Genomic DNA, 18,613 nt, shown 5'->3' with positions numbered 1-18,613 from the left:
CTCCTTACTCAGACTAACCTCATTCGCAACTTTGATTTTGGGCTGCCAAAGTCAAAGGAAGAACGACAATGGAGCTATAGCAGCCAAACCTGAAACTCAGACTAACCTCATTCGCATTTTTCTATTTAAAAAGATGTTTTGTATGTACACTACCACGTTGTCATTCATTTTTTTTCTTTTGAAAATCGACGTTTGTTATTCATTTCTCGTATCATTCAATACTAAATAGTATTGAAGAAAAATACCTGAAACTCATTAGCTATTAGGTGGCATCAAAAATATTTATCCCCACAGAACCATGTAAACATAAACAAATTTTATGGTTCCCTCGATGTGGGCACTAGGCAACCGCCTCATCTGACACTCCTCAGGGCTCTATTTTGTTACTACTATTTTCTTACTTGTATCACTATAAATCGGACAAGATCGAGTAAACATTTCAATTTTTATGGAAGATTAAGTTTACCAACAAAGTTTGAGCAAACAAGAGAAGATCCTGAATAAGTATCATACAACATAATGGAAGATTAAACTCTCTCTGCTTCCTGTGTACAATGATTCTTGATGACATTAAAACTAAAATCATCTACATAGGTTGTTCTGGTGGCGGTGTAGCTGCTGCAAGATCAGTGTGTTGTTTCTGCAATGCCGGGCTGACGCATGAGAAGATTGATTGCTTTTGCCTTCTCAGCTTAATCCCAAACAAGAAGGACCGCAAGGGAATACGAGCCTTGCTCGTTGAGCGTTGGGGATTATTAATGCTTTTTGATACCGAAATCCCAAGTTCCCCATCTAGTCTTGCTAGCGTCTTCTCGACCTCAACCTTGAGCCCTTTAACTCGGTTAAGACCTGCCTGCAATTCATCCGCAACCTTATTATTCTCCTGCTTCATGTTGAGAACCTCGCCTTGAAACTTTGCCGCTTGATATTTGCTTATGAGCTCCATTTTTTCCCCTTCTGAGCCTAAATTAGAGAGCCTCGATATCTCGTCTTGAATGTGGCACAAGGATAAGAATCTACCCTGCAAGTCATCTTTCAGTACTGCATTGTGTTCCAGCCATAATGACAGTTCCGTTTGTATCTCTCTCAGGTGTCGGTATATTGGCCTGGCATCCGATTGTAGAGCTTGTCCATCACGCTTCTTTTTGTTCTTTAGTTTCAACAGCTCAGACTGTAAATCCTGTATCGAAGTCTGGAATTTTTGTATCTGGTGAACCGAGGTACTAAACCTCAACCAGAATTCTAAATTCTCTTCCAGCAACTCATCAATGTCTGAACGGAACCTTCCTTCGATTGCTGAAACAGAATGAGGTCTAACGGTGGTTTTTCTCCTCATTATTCTTTCTTCCTCCTTTCTCGGCGAGACCTTTGAGTTTCCTGACCAGTCCTCAAATTTCTCTGTTCCTTGTTCACCAAGGTAATTGGAAATCATCTCTTTGTCCAAATTTAGTGATGCAACGGTTGAGTATGGGCATGCAACGACTTGGGTTGGACTCTCGAGGGGGCCTTCCTGAGTTGGATATTTATATACTGTCGCAGGACTGTCATCCGGATTTGTTTCTGGGGAGCTGGCTTTTTGCTTCAAAAGTTTAATCTCTTTGTCCTTGGAGGCAACAACACCCCTTAATTCCCTAATCTCCATTACTAAATCGAAGATGTTATCCCGGTTTTTCTTCTCCACGTCGCTCAGCTTCCTCCTTGCATCCTTGTAATCGCGGAGAATTGAAGTATACTCCTCCAGCAGAACCTTTTCTCTATCCTCTAACCCTTTCAGGAACAGCTGTCTCCAGTTTGGCTGGTCTTCCTTTTCCAATTCCAACTCTTGTGGATCAACAACCTCAGCCGAATCTTGTCTCTCTTGTTGTTCCTGAGGCATTGGTTGGTCTGATTGCTTTTCTTCTTCGTCTTCTGCCTTGACACAAGTTTCGAGAATCGTAACATCCTCTTTCTTAACTTCACCGTTTGTCACTTTGTCTTCCAAGACCACTGAATCATCATCAAGAACCGCCTTTTCTGAATCTTCTTCAATCTCTTTTTCGGGTTTGGCATCAACTGTTTTCACATCCTGGAACAGTCCGACGTTCTCATCCTCATCTTCGTGCTTCACGCTATTCAGTTTTCCAGACAGATGGTCAAGGTTACAGCTAGCTTCTGTGAAATGTGCTTGGAGGTTTTTATTCTGGTCCTCCACACTTCTGTTTAAATTTCTAATTCTTCGTAGTTCCTCCTCTAACTCCTTTAGCCGTTTGCTCATCTTTTCCGCATTTTCCATCAAAGTCTCCTTTTCCTCTTCCAAGTTCCGAGCGTGCGCCTGAAGCTGATCGGTTTCTAATTTCAATCTATTTACTAGAGCATTCTGAGAAGTGACTGCAGTTTCCAGATTCACAATCTTGTTCACAAGTCCATCAATTTTCTCTGCCAGTTCTGTCATAGAAATTGAGGTATTTGAATTCGTATCGAGCTGTTCCAGAACCTTAGACCGCAATGAGTCCTGATCATCGTGTCTCTCTTGGTCTAGACTCAATGACTCTACATCAATGTTCTCATACTCATACTCATCAGTATCGCTCCAGTCTGCGTGTTTCAAACGGAATTCATTTCTGAGGCTCTCAAACTTGGTGCAGACTTCTCTAACCCGTTGGCTCTCAGCTCTCGCGTCTTCTTCTGATCTCTCTTTCTTCTCCTGCATCTTTGTCAAGCTGTCTTTGCATGATTTCAAAGCTGTGGCAGCCATCAAAGTTCGAGCTTCATTGTCTTCGATAACAGTGCCAATTCCATACTCATCTTGCAAGTTGCAAACTCTTTTTTGCATATCAGTGATCTGGTTTTCAAACTCCCAGTACCTGTCATATCCGCGTTCGAACAAGATCTTCACGAACTCTTTTTCTGTCTGCAGCGCCAAAATATCCTTCTGAAGCTTATCGATTTCTTCCAACGCCTCATCTTTGGTCAGTCCTGACCTCAAAGTAACAGCTAGGGCAGCTTTAGCAGAGCTTGTATTTCGCTTAAGCGTGCCCTTCCTTGATAACATGGATTTGCTCCTGAAATCTTTGGGGGCCTTGGGGACTTTTGGAATGTTTTTGGATGCATTCGGCGACGCTTTGTTAGGAACGTCCGAAGAAGTTGATGCCTGAGAAGCTATCTCATCATCCTCGTCCTCCATTGCATATTGAACTCGCTCCGGAAAAACTGTGGCAATGGTGCGGTTGGCACTCTGCATATCTCTTGACAAGTGATCGTATCGCTCTGCTAATGCTCGGTAGGCGCGAAAAGATTCTTCGACAAAGACAACTAGCTCCGGCCTCTTCCTGTAATACATTTCTGCCCTCTTTGCAAAGGAGTCCCCATCATCATCGATGATTTTCAATGTATTATGAACCTTTTCCTCCATATCTGCAATTCAAATCACAAATTATCAATGATGCTTGAATCTATATAAATGATGAATTAGGCTAGTTGGCTAGGGCAGTGAGCTCTCGCTCTCTTGTGCCCCAAGTTCGATTCTTCTTCCTCATAAATCAGAGTATTTTAAGATATCGTCTCGTAATAACAAAAACATATAGAAAAGAGGCACCATTTGCTCCATATCAATTGAAAACGTGGGGAAGCAATGTCAAAACTAAAAGGAAGACCAAATGGATCAAAATCTCTTATATTTACACACACACACACACACACTCACTCACCTTGGAGGTTCTGTTCAAGCCATTTGGACTGCTTTGTCCTGATGTGGCTGGCCCACCACCATGAATATGCATTGCCTGCTGCTCTATGCAACATTCTCCCTCTCTCTCTCTCTCTCTCTCTCTCTCTCTCTCTCTCTCTCTCTCTCTCAACCAAACCGATGATCACATGAAGAAACCCATTAAACACAAAATCTAAGCACAATGGAGAATTCAATCATCAGAGGAAAACCCAAATCACGAAATAATGGGAAAAGCCAGAAAATGATTAATCAACCATGATCCCATGATTACTGAAGGAATTAATCAAAGATTAAGAGAAGTAATCACACACAGCTTTGACAAATGACTTGGTAAAGACCAGACATTGGAGGAGATGATACTTCGCCTGAGTTATAGGTGTTGGAAAAGCTAAAAAAATGCAAAAGCCCTCAGTGAGGCTGTCCACGTGGCGTTCCCTGAGCTTGCCAGGTTGGTAGTGTCCCCGGGGAAAAGAGTGAGAGCCCATGAATTCCCTTAATATTTTAGTTTTGGATACTTCTCTTGTTTTGCCTAATTTTTGTTGCAAAATACAAGCTGGAGTCCCTATCTTGTTCCCTTTTTTTGGGTAATAACTAGGTTTTTTACTATTTTTGGAAGAGTTTCATCTTCTTTTAGGTTCATGTTTATCAGTTTATAGTTACTGGTTTTATTACCGTCAACTGCCATGGAATGTTCTAGGAAAAACATTTCACACTTTAATTACTAGTATATAAACAGTTAGTTTATGAAAATTAATGACGAAGTGATGTGACACCAAAAGGCACGTCACGAGCACACATGGGTGCTAGCCAACAATCCATTGGCTAACACATTGTGCTCTATATTGATAAGAAGTGTGATCTTAGTTTGGTTCGATGCAAATTAACCTATTTAAAAACTACATAAAACCAAATCGAAATGACTATTTTAATCTTATGTTTTTCGTTAAAAGTTGGTATTTCATCACCGGGATGGAGAATTTGAACTTGAAATTTTGAAACAAGAAAGTATCACTGAACTAAAAGCTAGTTGATCATCGTCAGTTTCATTTTTGAGTATTGAACTTTGATGCTAGTTGGTGTTAATTTGAAACCCCTTCTTTTGGATGAGATTATGTCACTCATCACTTAACTTATCACATCTATATTCCAAGGAAATTATCCAATTGGGTTCGAAAGTGATCTTACATGCTTCAAGGATTTGTTGAGAGAGAGAGAGAGAGAGAGAGAGAGAGAGAGAGAGATAGAGAAAGAGGGAGCTATCACATTATTTACAAGTTTTTTTCTTATAAATATTATTCACAAATTGTTTACAACATGACATATATTACAATAAGATTGGGAAGAAGCTCTGAGAGAGTCATTAGTTTCTATTCACATACTATTTACACTTTCTAACAAATTATTTACAAACAAATATTAGGGTAAAGCATTAAGCTGCCTACCTCTCATTCTTTCACATTTTTTTACATCCAACAATCACAATCAACGCAAACAATTCACATATCCCACATACCATCTGTTCTCTTCTTTCCCTTTTCTCATTTTTCTTCATTTTCTTAAGAGTTTCTCAAGCCAAAACTTTTTTTTTTTCGTTTTCGAGATTTTAGCTATACACACAGTAGTACCATACTTAATTTTGAAATGCGAGAAAGACACTAGCAGCAGTGTTATTCCCAGCCAATCCCATGGCAGAGGAAGCACGAAACCAAACCACCTTCCAGCAATAGTGGCACTAGAATCTTCCATAATACTCCATGTCTGCTAATCAAAGTTATATTAGCCAGTCCCGTACTACTATTAATTACATCAAACTAGGCTCGTATCCATTTCATCCGGCATCAGCTGTTCCTCAGAGAAGAGAGCCACTCCTCCATATATTTTGTGCTCTCTGCACAACGAAGAAAAATGCAAAGAACAAATCAGCACTCGACGTTCATTTTACTTTCAAAAAGCATTTTGCTAGTGAGATATATTTTTCTTTTGCATATGACTAGACCACAATTGCATCTCAATAAGAAAGCTGGATAACAATTACCACAAACAGTAGTCCAATCTATATATACCCACCACTTCATGACACACTATGGCAAACAAGCAGGAAATAGACAGACATGATAAGATTAACAAAGTATGCGACTCTAGTGGAACAATGAGGAAAATGACCAGCAAAACAAAGCCCATAAGTTCCTGGTAAACACCACAAATAGGAGCAATGATAATACCAATGAATTCATCATGCCCCCATTCTATCTACCAAGTACATTTGTCTCTCAGATCTGAAGACATCAACGCAAGGAACAAGGACTACTCAAACAAACTCATAATAAAAGTAAAGTATCATCTTCATTAGCTTAGAGGATGTGACAACCAAGTGAACTGAACCTCCCTTCCCAACAACTCCAATCCAAATCGAAAGATAGAGCTTCATTACTACTATAATAATTGCCAAATACCGAAAGATAAATATTCAGCAGCAAAAAACATCTACTAAAGATATAAGAGGTGTCAAATCACATAAAATGGAATCTGGACAATGTCATATATAAAAAATTCAGGAAATATTTGAGACCATGCATCCATTTCTTATAAAGTTGGTCTCTGAGTGCTTACTTCCTATTATTTCCATTGAGGTTTCAACTAAAAATGTATAGTTGAACTGCAGCATCGATATAATGACTGGTAAAATTTAGTGAACATAAAATATGCAAGGAAATCTGGACAAAATGAGAGGAAAGAAATAGAGGAAGTCAAGCTTCGGTAAATTGAGCTAAATTTCAGACCATTAACTTTTACGATCATATATAGACTTAAGATCTCATTGTATGTGATATGTGTTTACCGTGTAGCACTCAAGTCGTGCAATATCTATTGGCTATCAAGTCCAGAAAAAGGCCAGTCTCCTAAAACTTATGGCCTATCAAGACCCAACTCTGTCCTTAAACCAAAATTCATGCTACCTCATCTCAGTAAACACATGGCTTACTGATGCTGTTGCCCCTAACCCCCAATGTTAGATGATCACTGACTAGGTTGAAAGTACATATCTAGGCATCTAAATTCTGCAACATTAACTCAAGATTATAACAACTTCTGATCAATGACAGGTGCCTTCGCCCATGAGCGGTAGGTCTCGGGTTCGAGACTTGGGAGCAGCCTCTCCATAAATGGGGGTAAGGCTAGCCGACATTCACCTCTCCCAGACCCTGCGTAAAGCGGGAGCCTTGTGCACTGGGTACGACATAGTCAACGAGAATCACTTCCTTTTTTTTCCCAGAATAACAACTGGCGTATTTAAGAGTGTTTCCAGAATTGGAATTGCAAAATCAAATCAACAGAAGCACAAGACCCTTTTCTAAAGAGGTCCAACAATCTAAAGGTACTCAACCTCTAAACCGGAGGTTAAATTTAAACATTTTCATATCAACTATCATATAAGTAGGATACATGAAATGAAAGCATTACTAAAAAAGCACCTTTTTTTTTGTAAAAGGAGATAAATAGGCGTATAAGACATAAGCTCTTACCATCTGAATAACCATCTGGGATGTTCCCAACTGTGCTCAAGATATTGTTATTGGAATCCTTCACCATATCATGAATAACATGCCCATAGCACGGAACGAGCACGGCAAAACTATCGTCTGCATCGTCATCACTCTGGAACCCAGGTCCAAGAGGCTCCAACCATCCAACTGACCAATCCGAGTCCACGGATTCAGAACCAGAAACACATCCACCCTCAGATGGCACAAGAACGACATCATATTCCCTATCAATTTTCCGTTCTTCCCGACTATGCCATTTGCGTTTCACCCTTCTCGACGATGATGAGGCCATATTTGACCCCTTCACCGAAGGAAACTTTAACGCATCAGTTTCCCGCATGCCCGAGTCAGGGGAAGAATTTAAAGAGGACCCCTTTGGGATTCTAGGCTCTTTTTGCTTTCCACTCCACAACCACCATGAAAGCATTCTACAGAAAGATCTCCTTCCAGTTGCGCTAAGTATCCCCAGCCCAATAAGTGGAAGCGGAAACGTTTCAGCCTGTCCATGAAACGTTCATAACAACATATCAATCAATGTATCAACATAACTAAAGCATACTACAGAAAAAAGGCAAATTGCTCACATTCATAACATATGCAGAAAAATCCGAAACAGAAAATGGCATCAGCAAAGTATAATTCTTTTGGTTGAATCAGTAACAGTTCCGATTTCTTGGAAAGTCAAATGTTCCTTTTTATACTACTGAATTTTCTCGGCAACCAAACAAAAGGTAAGGTATAAAAGCTGTAAAATTCAATGAATATTGACGCGCAATACCAACAAACCGAATCCGACCCAGAAAATCTTACTCGTCAAAAATCCAACTTTCCCAAAGAAGAATACACGATTTTGCCAAATTTAGCTACGAATGCAATTTCCGAATGAGACGGATTTTGGAAATTTCAGAACCAGAAATAAAAATAACAATATTCCGAAAACAACCCAATTTCTCATATCCCATTTACAAGTTCAAACGCACAACTCAAATCCCACAAACAAATCCTGCAAAAATTCACCGAAAGAGAAAAAACTATCAAATCGAAAAATTGACCAAAATCCATGTCCTAATTTTCGATTTGGTAAACGAAAAACCAGGAAAATTGAGAAAAAATCGACACAAAAGGTTAGAGCATTTCGATCTTTCTTGCTTCCAGAAACAACTCCGCCGCACGGAAATTTATCCGACCCGTTGAAATCCAAATAACCCAGAAAATTGGGGAAAATTAAAATGCTCTCCTCGTCGTTCAAATTTGGAATATCAAATGGAGATTCAAAGCAGCTCCGAAAACAAAAACATATGAAATATTTCTTATGTTCGAGACGAAAAGATCGAATCAGGAACTTTAATTTATATATACCTCGGGAGCCTGAACTAAAGATTTAATTTTTCAGGGGTTCTGCAAGAAAGTAACCCTAATTTTTCATCTCTGTGAAATTATCTTCAGTCAGAATTCAGAAGGGGAAAAAGGAGATGTTTCTGCGTCCAAGATAAGTGTTGTTATGTAGTGCAAGCGAGTGCAAAATTAAAGGAAGGATGCGCGTACACGTGTCAAAACCCTCTGGAAATTGAAATTGCCAGGTCAGTTTCTTTTTTCTGGCGAAAAAATGGCAGGTCAGATTATGCTGGAAAATAAAAGAAATAAGTTATTGACACTTCAAAGAGGATATTAGTAATAATATGGTTTAAATTCATTTTTAACGACAATCGAACTTAAGATCTCTTACTTATAAGTAAAGAGAATTATCACTAAGTTATAGTACTAAATGAGATGCGGTCCATGTGGAGGATTATTTTCAACAAAAGAAGTTAAAAAAGAAATTGCCTACAATCAGAGGATTGTTTTCTTTTTAATTATTACAAGCAAATAATTACTTGAAGCTATATTAGAGAAAGGAGGGAAAGTTTGAACTCAAAACACAGCGGGTTGAAGTAAACGTTGATATTCATCAGGACAATCTATTACTTGCAGTCGAAAAATTATTGAGTAAGATCTTCCATGAAACTGATTTTAAGCAAAGGAGAGAAAATCCATACCATGAAAATTACCTTATTGACTTTTGGGAGGCACTTGCCACAAGTACATTACGACGACTTAGACAACGTGACCCGTTACCTGAGCTCTCCAATAAAATGGTAGTAGAAAGACGAAGAAGCAAATTTGGATTCGAATTAAGATAGTGGTTTAAGTAAACTCACTTAATTAAAGAATTAGCGGACACAAGTCACAAGTAGTCGACTGAAAAGTCTGACTTCTCAGTCGACTAAAAAGTTTAACTTCTTAGTCGACTAAAAAATCTTACTTCTCGTTCTTGGTCACATGTGTAGAAGAGAAATGTTAAGAAAACTTTGTCAAAAGTGGGACTCTTCATAAATTATCGTCATTTCACATTTAACATTAATTTATGTGTCGATATTATAAAACATTGTACCAAAAAAACATAAGGTGGCAAAGAGTTCATGAACAATCATACAATAAAACACTAAAATTTTGAGATTAAAACACTAAAAGTGCATTTATTTATTATTTATTTATGTATCAAATTCGAAGGTGGGTATATGTTCTTTGGTCATTTGATAATCGAAAGGATATTCATGAGTTGAACGGATTCTAAAGAAAATGGAGGTGTGGTTATTGGAGCAACGGCTGGTCAAGTTTGGTGACTTGTACTTAGGATTTGACCTTAGACTTTACTTTTAAAAGAAAATTAATGAAAAGGGTTTGAAAATTTTGAGATTTAACGATAAGGACAAAATAAAGTGAAAAGTGAATAGTATTATGATTGACTTTTTAATGTAAAAATGTGATTTTTCGTTAAAATGAATAATACCTCAAGCTTTTTGTTAAAACTCCCTACTTTTAAAGGCCATTTGCTGCCGTGTACATGCGTTCCAAGTAACCTTAACCCACTTGTTTAGGTTTTAAGGCCTACCCCAAGAGAAGAATATACCAAAACATGAAAAATAAAATGAATAGAATACAAGAATTTCCATGTTAAGGGTGTAAGTATTTCACAATTCTAACTTTTTTTATATAAGCAATATTAAACGATGGAGATTTGAACACATATTTCGATAAAACAATGAAAGATTTTAAGCAGAGCTACAAGTCCTTTTACGCTCAACACAAAGGTTGAGTCGACAATTTTGTTTTTCTTTTCTTTTCAATAATATTAGTCTCACCAAATTAGCTCGTTATACTAACATGTTAAATTCACGCATCATATATTGATTGATAAAAAAATATGAGATGTAGAATGGACTCATATTTGAACAAGTAAAACAACATAGTATCTTTGGTGAATAATTAAAATAAAGTAAAGTATTTGGTATTTATAATAACATTTGTTTCTTGGAGTGCTATTTGCACCCGTAGAAGATAGAAATTTCAGTTTGAAGGTAATTAGGCTAGATGAGATAGCCTTCTGTATATTTTCATTCTATATTAAAACAAAGCAAGTTTGAGATGAAACCACTCTTCTGAAACATAACAAATAACAAAGAGATAAATGGAAATTACAAAATTCATAATTCAAAAGTTAACACTTAAAACTTGCATGTTAACAAATTAAAATAATAAACACTCGTGGAGCTTTTGGTACAAAAGTAAATTAAACTCAGAGATACAAGTGGTTCAACTCTTAAACTGGGCTACATCCACGGTGGTGCTAGGATTCATAATCATATTAAGATTGGCATGTTGGGGCTTGGTGGCTTAGTGGCTTGAAGCCGCAACTCGCCTGGGTTTTTCAAACTTTTTTTTTTCTTTCAATTCACATAATAGCAATATTATGGGTACGTATAATGCATAAACAATTTATGTAGAATCTAAAATTCTTAAAACGTAAAGTTTGGTCATGCATTATGATGAAGGTTCATTTAATCAGGGCTAAAAAAATATCGAGATAAGAACAGTTGTTTTGGAAAGATTTCCAAGTTATACAAAGTTTAATAGGAAAGCTCTTCTAGATCCTGAAGAATTCCTAATTTATTTCTACTTAGGATTTACACAATCACACATGTATTAGAATATATATCACAACAATGCCCCCTTAATTATATTAAAGAAACTTTAAAACGTAACATGATATGGTTGAAAACGCTAAAAATGTTTGATTTTACGCATTACAAGTGAAATCATGTGTTTTAAATGTCGCAAATTTATGTTTGATTTCAATTAGTATTACGGTCTAATGATATTTCTCTTGTAAGTAAGAGATCTCAAGTTTAACTTACATGAATGACGAAAATATATTATACACGTGTAAGATTCGATACCCGTTTTTGGTTAGCCACCCTTAGAGACTTAAGGTGCTTTTGTTGTACCAGACTATCTCGGACTAGACTAGCTGTAGGAACTAAGCTGGACTGGCTTAGACTAGACTAAGCTGAACTAGCTTAGTGAAGCGTTTGGTGCAGTGTCGGACTACGAAGCAGGATAATGAAAACAGTACTATTCACCAGATTTGTGTTTGCTTAGACTAGGACTACATTATTGTTCTATTTTAATAGCTCCAATTACATGTGCCCAAAGCCCTAAGATTTTTGCCATTGTGTAATATAATAGAGTAATGCTACAAATCTCATGATATGGGTTAATTGGAGCATATTTTTGCCATGTATATTATGAATCTTAAAAAAAAAGGACAATTGTTTTGTTTTTAGTACCTGCTAATATAATTGGGACATATTATAGTTGAGTTTAAGATGGCAAATTGGTGATCAGATATTTATAAATTTTCAAAATTCTTCATCTTATCATATAATGAGCAACATTACATTTCAAGTGGCTGAGACTCCCCCACCCCTTAAGGCACATTCAAGCAGCAAAGTGAGTGTTTAGGAACTTGAACTATGGAATTTCTCAACTCTATTATATATAAAGGCTTTTGCAGCTAAGCTCTCACTGGCTTATGGGATCCGTGTACACAAACCCTGAGCTCTTTTAATCCACATCCCTTCTCTAAGCTCTTTTAATCTGCAAATCTAGCTTGGTTTAAACTTTTATCACCCAAAAGAAGAAAAAGAAGAGTGCCCAATACATGCAACTTCAACAAATGAAGGTACGTAAGAAGATACTTGTGACAAGTCAATCTTTGCCATTGATTGACTCTCTAAAACATCATCCACTAAACTTTCATCTAGGATATTTTACAAAATGCTAGTTAACTATAGTATAGCATTCCAAAGTAGATATCCATAATTTACAAAATCCTAGTTAACATTAGCAAAAATACTTCATAGTACAAAGCTAAGTTAGAAGCCATAACCTAAGATTGTACGATTAATAAAATACATCCATGTCAAAAGGCACCACATAATATACTCATCCGCTTGCTTTGTCGCTTAAAAGCCTTTGGACAAACACTTTCTTGAGTTTCGAATCGATTGCCCTGAACACTCCCACATTTTGTGGTTTTTCCAAAATAAGAGTCAATGGATCAATTTGATCCATAGGAGAAATACCTATTGCTCTAAGTTCGTTAGCTATGTCACCATGATCTGCAGTACCTTGAACTAAAGCTTCAGTTACCATTTGCATCCTTTTCCCACTTTCAACATAAAATTCTTTCAGTCCACTGATAATTGCCTCGGTTCCATCACTTGAACTTCTCATAGCTCTTTTCCTTTTTCTTTGGCTATTTTTAGATGGGGTGCTTTGTTGGCTTTGTTGGTTCATTGGAGAAACAACATTTTCACCTTCAATATCACTTGCACCAACCTGATCATGACTTTGTTCTTCCATCTTTTCAACAGGGATTTCGGCTACATTACCTGTAGCCGGATCCTTTCCAAATATATATGCAAATTTATCATACAGTGGAAACGGTTTGCTTCTCCATCCATCGGCTTCTTTATTTTTCTAAGATTATATCAACATAGAAAAACTAAAATTTAGCATACGTAACAAATATAGCTGCAAGAATATAACTAATGTATAAATAAAGGGCAAAAGATTGTTTACTACCCTCATGTTTCATGATTTTCAACATTTAGTACATCAAGTTTTTTCGTCCCAGAGTCATACCTAAAGTGTAAATTTTGAGATAGTCTCATACATCCGTTAGTCAAACTGTTAAGTTTCCCGTTAAGTGATGACATGGCACCCATGTGGACAATGACTAGGCGCCACGTGTCATTAAAGGGTCCACGTGGATTTTTTATTTCTTTTTCTTCTTCTTTTTCTTCCTTTCTTCTCTTCAGAGAAGGGGTTCACATTCACCCCTCCCGACCCCCTCCCTTCTTCTCCCTCTCTTCTCTTCCCTGCACCCATCCTTCCCGCACCCTCTCTCTCTGGCAAACCACCTCTGAGCTTTCCTCCTAAGCCCTAATTTTCCCAATCCCTATTTTTTTTTTCAATCAAATCACTTTCAATTCTGTAACCACACCTTTCAATTCAACTTTCCTGCCACCGATTCACTGTCATTGCTCTTGGGCACAACCATCTTAGCAAATTGAAGAAAGTAGGAAGCGCATTTGAGAATGGCTTACAGGGTGAAGACGCATCAGGTGACCTGATGGCCTTTGTCGAGACATTTCTTGGGGCTCAGGTCCTTCTTCTTGCACTTGAGGAAAGCCACGTTCTCGGCCTGGCAACTGAACTGAATGTGCTTCGCCGTCGCCAACAGCACCGTCGACATTGGGATTGGATCTCCCGCTGGGTCCACCGCACTCGCCATCTCTAGCTCCTCCTCCGATCAATTCAGATAAAAAATCCAAACTTTGAAGCTAAAAAATGTTAATTTGAAGAAGTCCATAAACACCAGGTGACTTTGAAGTGCCAAAAAGAAAAGAAGAAAAGATTAAAAGAGCATTTTAGTTTTTCAACAGCCCTAAACCCTTGCCCTTGAATTCACCGCGACTTTGCACTCTCCTATTTTAGACTCCATTTCGGCTTTGTACCTCTCAAACGATTGCAGCTTACAAAAGTTGAACAGTAAGTCCGAAATTCCTTCAATCATTTCTGCTTTTCCTTTTCTTTTGATTTTGGTTTTTGTTTTGATTTTCTGTTTACTCATTTTTTATTTTGAAATGAGAATGGTTGTAGGAGTTATGTTGTTTTCTGTGTAGAATCGAAGAAGAATTGAGGGTTTAGGAGAAGAATTTAAGGTTGGTGTGTGGAAGGGTGGGTGTAGAGGAGAGGGTGGGTGTAGAGGAGGGGGTGGGTGCAGATGCAGGAGAAGGGAGAAGAAACGGAGGGGGTGAGGTAGGAGAAGCCCAAAAAAAAAAAGTAGGAGGAGAAGAAACGGAAGGGGTAAGGTAGGAGAAAGAAGGGAGGGAGAGGGTGCGGAGGGATGAGGGAGGTAGAAGAAAAAAAATCCACGTGGACCTTTTAATGACACATGGCGCCCAGTCATTGTCCACATGGACGCCACATCATCACTTAATAGGAGACTTAACAGTTTGACTAACGGATGTATGAGACTGTCCCAAAATTTACACTTTAGGTATGACTCTGGGAGGAAAAAAACTTGATGTACTAAATGTTGAAAACCACAAAACTTCAGGGTAGTAAATAGAGTTTAACCCATAAATAAAATAGGATATGAACTTGCACATAAGTTTGCCATGCATCATTACTGTCAACTTTAACGCACTTTTTGACATCATTCCATGCAAATCCACTTGTGTTTGTCATGTCAAGGACCAAACTATATGTTTTTTTCCATTTCTTCAACTTTGATTCAATATGTGGAGTTGCCTTTATATTTGAATTAAGACATAAAGCATTGACAGCTTTCGTTATTTCAATCAAAGTACCTTGTTTGAAAGCACATGTGTCACACCGTTGCTTCCGAGCAACAAAATCCTCAAGAACAGATAGTAATACTTCTTCCTCAAATGCTTCCCATTTACGCCTTCTTTCTTTTGGCTCTTGAGCAGCATTCAAAATATTGTCATTATGCATACCTAAACAAAAAATATTTGAATGTACTAAAGTACAATACAAAGAATCAATTTGCATAATATCCAATCAATTTGCATAATATCCAATTAATTTGCATACTATCCATTCAATAAATCGAATTACACTCAATGATGAGCAATCTAATCATTTTGCTAATATCCAACATATGCATGATAAAAAGGATAACTAAAATAAAATGTTATCATTAACACATATAGCTAGTTCGGTTGTTGGTTCCTAATTGCTCTCCACTCATTATACATTTCCTGAGCCATGACATTCCTCTTTGCAGTCTACTGGTCAAATGTTCCAACACTACCAACATATTCACCTTCTTCTGTATTTTGTCCATCTTCTATTATTAAAAAATTCTCCATTGGATCTACAGACATCTCTTGCCTAATAAGATTGTGTAGTAGGTAACAAGCGGTAATTATTCAACCTTGTGTCCTAATCGGATAGAAAGATGGACTCCTTAGTATCCCCCACCTTCCTTTTAGCAAGCCAAAACAACGTTAATTACATTCCTTGCCTTAGAATGTTTCATGTTAAAATATTATTCCTTATTGGAAGATGTTCGTCCCTCCCATTCAGATAAATGATAAGGTATTCCTCTATAGGATGCAATGAATCCTTCACCATTTGTATAACCACCATCTACAAGGTAATAATGACCTAATAAAAAAAACCTTATTAGTATTTTGTAGTTCACAAACAAAACTAGACCTAACTTACAAAGTTGAGACTAACTACTAGTCTTATCAACTGGTACTTTTAAACCATTAGGCCTAGTAATTGCATCATGTAGAACTCTAGAGTCTGATGCGGAACCCTCCCACCTTGGAAACACATATATGAACTGCATATCTCCTGAACACACACCTAACACATTAGTTGTGACTCGACCCTTTCTTGTTCGGTATCTTGGTTTATCAATTTCAAGTACATGCACATCAATGTGTGTTCCATCTAATGCTCCCAACCAATCCTAAACAAAAAATAAGCTTTTGTTAATTTATACAAAGGGAATCTCTAGTTAAAGCTTAGGGAAAATGAAAAAAAATATCAACATACCTTAAAACATTGCCACCTAAGATCTGTAGAATCAATAGGGACAGGCTGAGGGACTTTTAGTAGGATACCTTGTAATCACAAATTCCTTGCAATACACCATTGAAATACCTACTTATAGTCTCTCTCGACCTATAAAATCTACCATCAACACTACGATTCTTAGTATGATGTACTAGTATTTGTAAAGTCATACACACCTGCTCCTCTACAAACACCAAACCATCTGTTTTTACCCTCCCATCTTGACGAAGTAAGTCACATAATATGCCAAAAGTCCTTCTATCCATTCTCAATTCGTTGACACATTCAATATCAGTATTCCCTATTATACCATTCAGAAAACACAAACTAATCTCTCGTCTAACTAATCTCTTGTCTAACACATTCAATATCAGTATTCCCTATAATATGCCAAAAGTCCTTCTATCCATTCTCAATTCTTGTGTTACACAAACTAATATCAACATGTCTCTGTTTGGCACTCAGCAACACAAGAATTGTACAAATGCAAATTGTCTCTAAATGAGACATCTCTAACAATAAGATCAATAAAAACTTCATTCGATCCATATCTATCCAAACAAAAAAAAAAGGAAAAAAATGAGGACATTATATATGTAATATTTACTATTATTAAGGGTGATGGAAATGAAGTGATTATGATATCAAATGAACTAGATAAAAAGAAACGGTATACAAAGAATTCTAAAACAACTAATTGCATCAACATCTCATTCTACCAAAAATAACCAGCCATGTCACAAGGTTAAGTTGAAAAAGTGTAGGCAAATAAAAAACAAAAGTTAACCAATCAAATTGGAAACATATATTTGATTTTCATGACGCTTACTTTTCATATGACAATATCTTCATTACCTGTATCACAATTTCTCTTTTATGTAGTTCAAAGTAAATTTCACCAATGTCCCAAAATCTTAGCCCACTATGCATTAGTCTCCAAATTTGAAAATGTAACACTCACCCCTAGAAATCTATGTTAGACTGTGCCCATACATGTTGAAGGCCCCAGCCAGAAAATGACCATATCTATATGAAATTTTGTCAAAATTTCTGTTGAATTTTCAAGCAAGAAGGTTATTTAGTTCAAATAGACAGAACTTTGTAGAATTGAATTTTTACATTGCCTAAACAGTTTGGTTTTTCTATAATATCACAGAAGTCATATTCACAGAGATGCAACGCAGACTTTCACACATCCAAGAACTACATTCAATAGATCCATGTCGAAAATTTATCTATGGGTTTAGGAATTATACCTTCTTCTAGACTCGAGAGTTTTGAGTCGTTTGTTACTTGCTTTCCCTTGGGTTATGAGCACTGGCCACTTCTATTTATTCTCCTCTTCTCCACAACCAATAATGGGATATGTACCACAAAAAAGTTTCAAGAGAACAAAACTGGATGAAACAAAGCCACCAATTGGCAATTACAAGACAACGGGAAAAAAAACTAATTAAATAAATAAATCCACAACTTGAAAGCATTTTAGATTCTCAGGTATACATAAATATTCCAGTTAGATTACTATACATAATCTTGCCGATTGGATTTAACCTAGTCTATTGGATTTAACCTAGTCTGCAGCTTAATTTTCAACATTTATTTCCCTCACCGATGTGGGATACTCAACAAGGAAGACTTTACCAACAACCACAGAATATTGTAGTTCAGCATCAACCCCACACAGTACAACAAGGAAGACTTTACCAACAACATCAACCCCACACGGTACAAAACATTGTAATATCATGGTTGGGCATTGACGAGACATATGGAATTGCTTCCTGCCTATCTCCAATGCCATTCAAACAAGGCGGTCTGGCTGCTCCATAGTAAAAGAAAGCCATCACCTTTAACTACTCATCTCCACTTCAAATTTCTGAACAGACGACATAAAAAATGAGTTGAAATTCCGATGGTTTTCTAACATGATATTGGTTGCAAGAGGTCTTTGGGTTTGGAATCTCCGTACAATAGTTCTAGAGTAACTTGGACCTTGAATTACGATGAATCGTTATACTTTTGTCTTCGATTTGTGACGCAGTATGTGATAAGAAGTGTAAAAACGAAATCAAATAAACATCGAAAAGAGAATTACCAAAAGGAAATCAAGGTAAGCGCTTAACTTTCATAATAATCCTTGTCATTCTCAATCCAGTCATCGATTCGTGAACCAAGAACATAAAAACAAAAAACCACACAGATTTATGCTAACATAACAGAGATGGAAGTATGTGTCCCTTATGCAAAAGAAACTTGTCGATTTTATGGCCAAGCATGGTTTCTGAGTTCGGATTTGAAAGAAAAGTTGAAATATGAAAACCCCAAATTCTAATCTCAATTTGACCTAAAATTCAAA

At 37.1% G+C, this 18,613-nt stretch overlaps 2 protein-coding genes across 3 annotated transcripts; both read right to left on the bottom strand.

Moving 5' to 3' along the window:
* Nucleotides 1-436: 436 nt before the first annotated feature.
* Nucleotides 437-4,029, bottom strand: LOC126603155 (protein NETWORKED 2A-like). Its single transcript, XM_050269908.1, has 2 exons — nucleotides 3,687-4,029; nucleotides 437-3,393 (listed from the first exon to the last, which is right to left on the bottom strand). The coding sequence occupies exons 1-2, from the start codon at nucleotides 3,778-3,780 to the stop codon at nucleotides 587-589; spliced, it is 2,901 nt and encodes a 966-aa protein (XP_050125865.1). The 5' UTR covers nucleotides 3,781-4,029; the 3' UTR covers nucleotides 437-586.
* Nucleotides 4,030-4,970: 941 nt separating this feature from the next.
* On the bottom strand, nucleotides 4,971-8,758 carry LOC126603166 (uncharacterized). 2 transcript variants are annotated; one of them, XM_050269927.1, is made up of 3 exons: nucleotides 8,611-8,758; nucleotides 7,231-7,750; nucleotides 4,971-5,594 (listed from the first exon to the last, which is right to left on the bottom strand). In XM_050269927.1, the coding sequence occupies exons 2-3, from the start codon at nucleotides 7,676-7,678 to the stop codon at nucleotides 5,545-5,547; spliced, it is 498 nt and encodes a 165-aa protein (XP_050125884.1). In that variant the 5' UTR covers nucleotides 7,679-7,750; nucleotides 8,611-8,758; the 3' UTR covers nucleotides 4,971-5,544. The 2 variants fall into 2 exon arrangements, with proteins under 2 accessions (XP_050125884.1, XP_050125883.1); XM_050269926.1 differs by lacking the exon at nucleotides 8,611-8,758 and adding an exon at nucleotides 7,836-8,602.
* Between the last annotated feature and the right edge of the window lie 9,855 nt (nucleotides 8,759-18,613).

This window comes from Malus sylvestris, chromosome 15 (genome assembly GCF_916048215.2).
Source record: "Malus sylvestris chromosome 15, drMalSylv7.2, whole genome shotgun sequence".
In the NCBI taxonomy this organism is placed as follows: Eukaryota; Viridiplantae; Streptophyta; class Magnoliopsida; order Rosales; family Rosaceae; genus Malus; species Malus sylvestris.
This window is presented reverse-complemented; position numbering and strand designations above follow the sequence as displayed.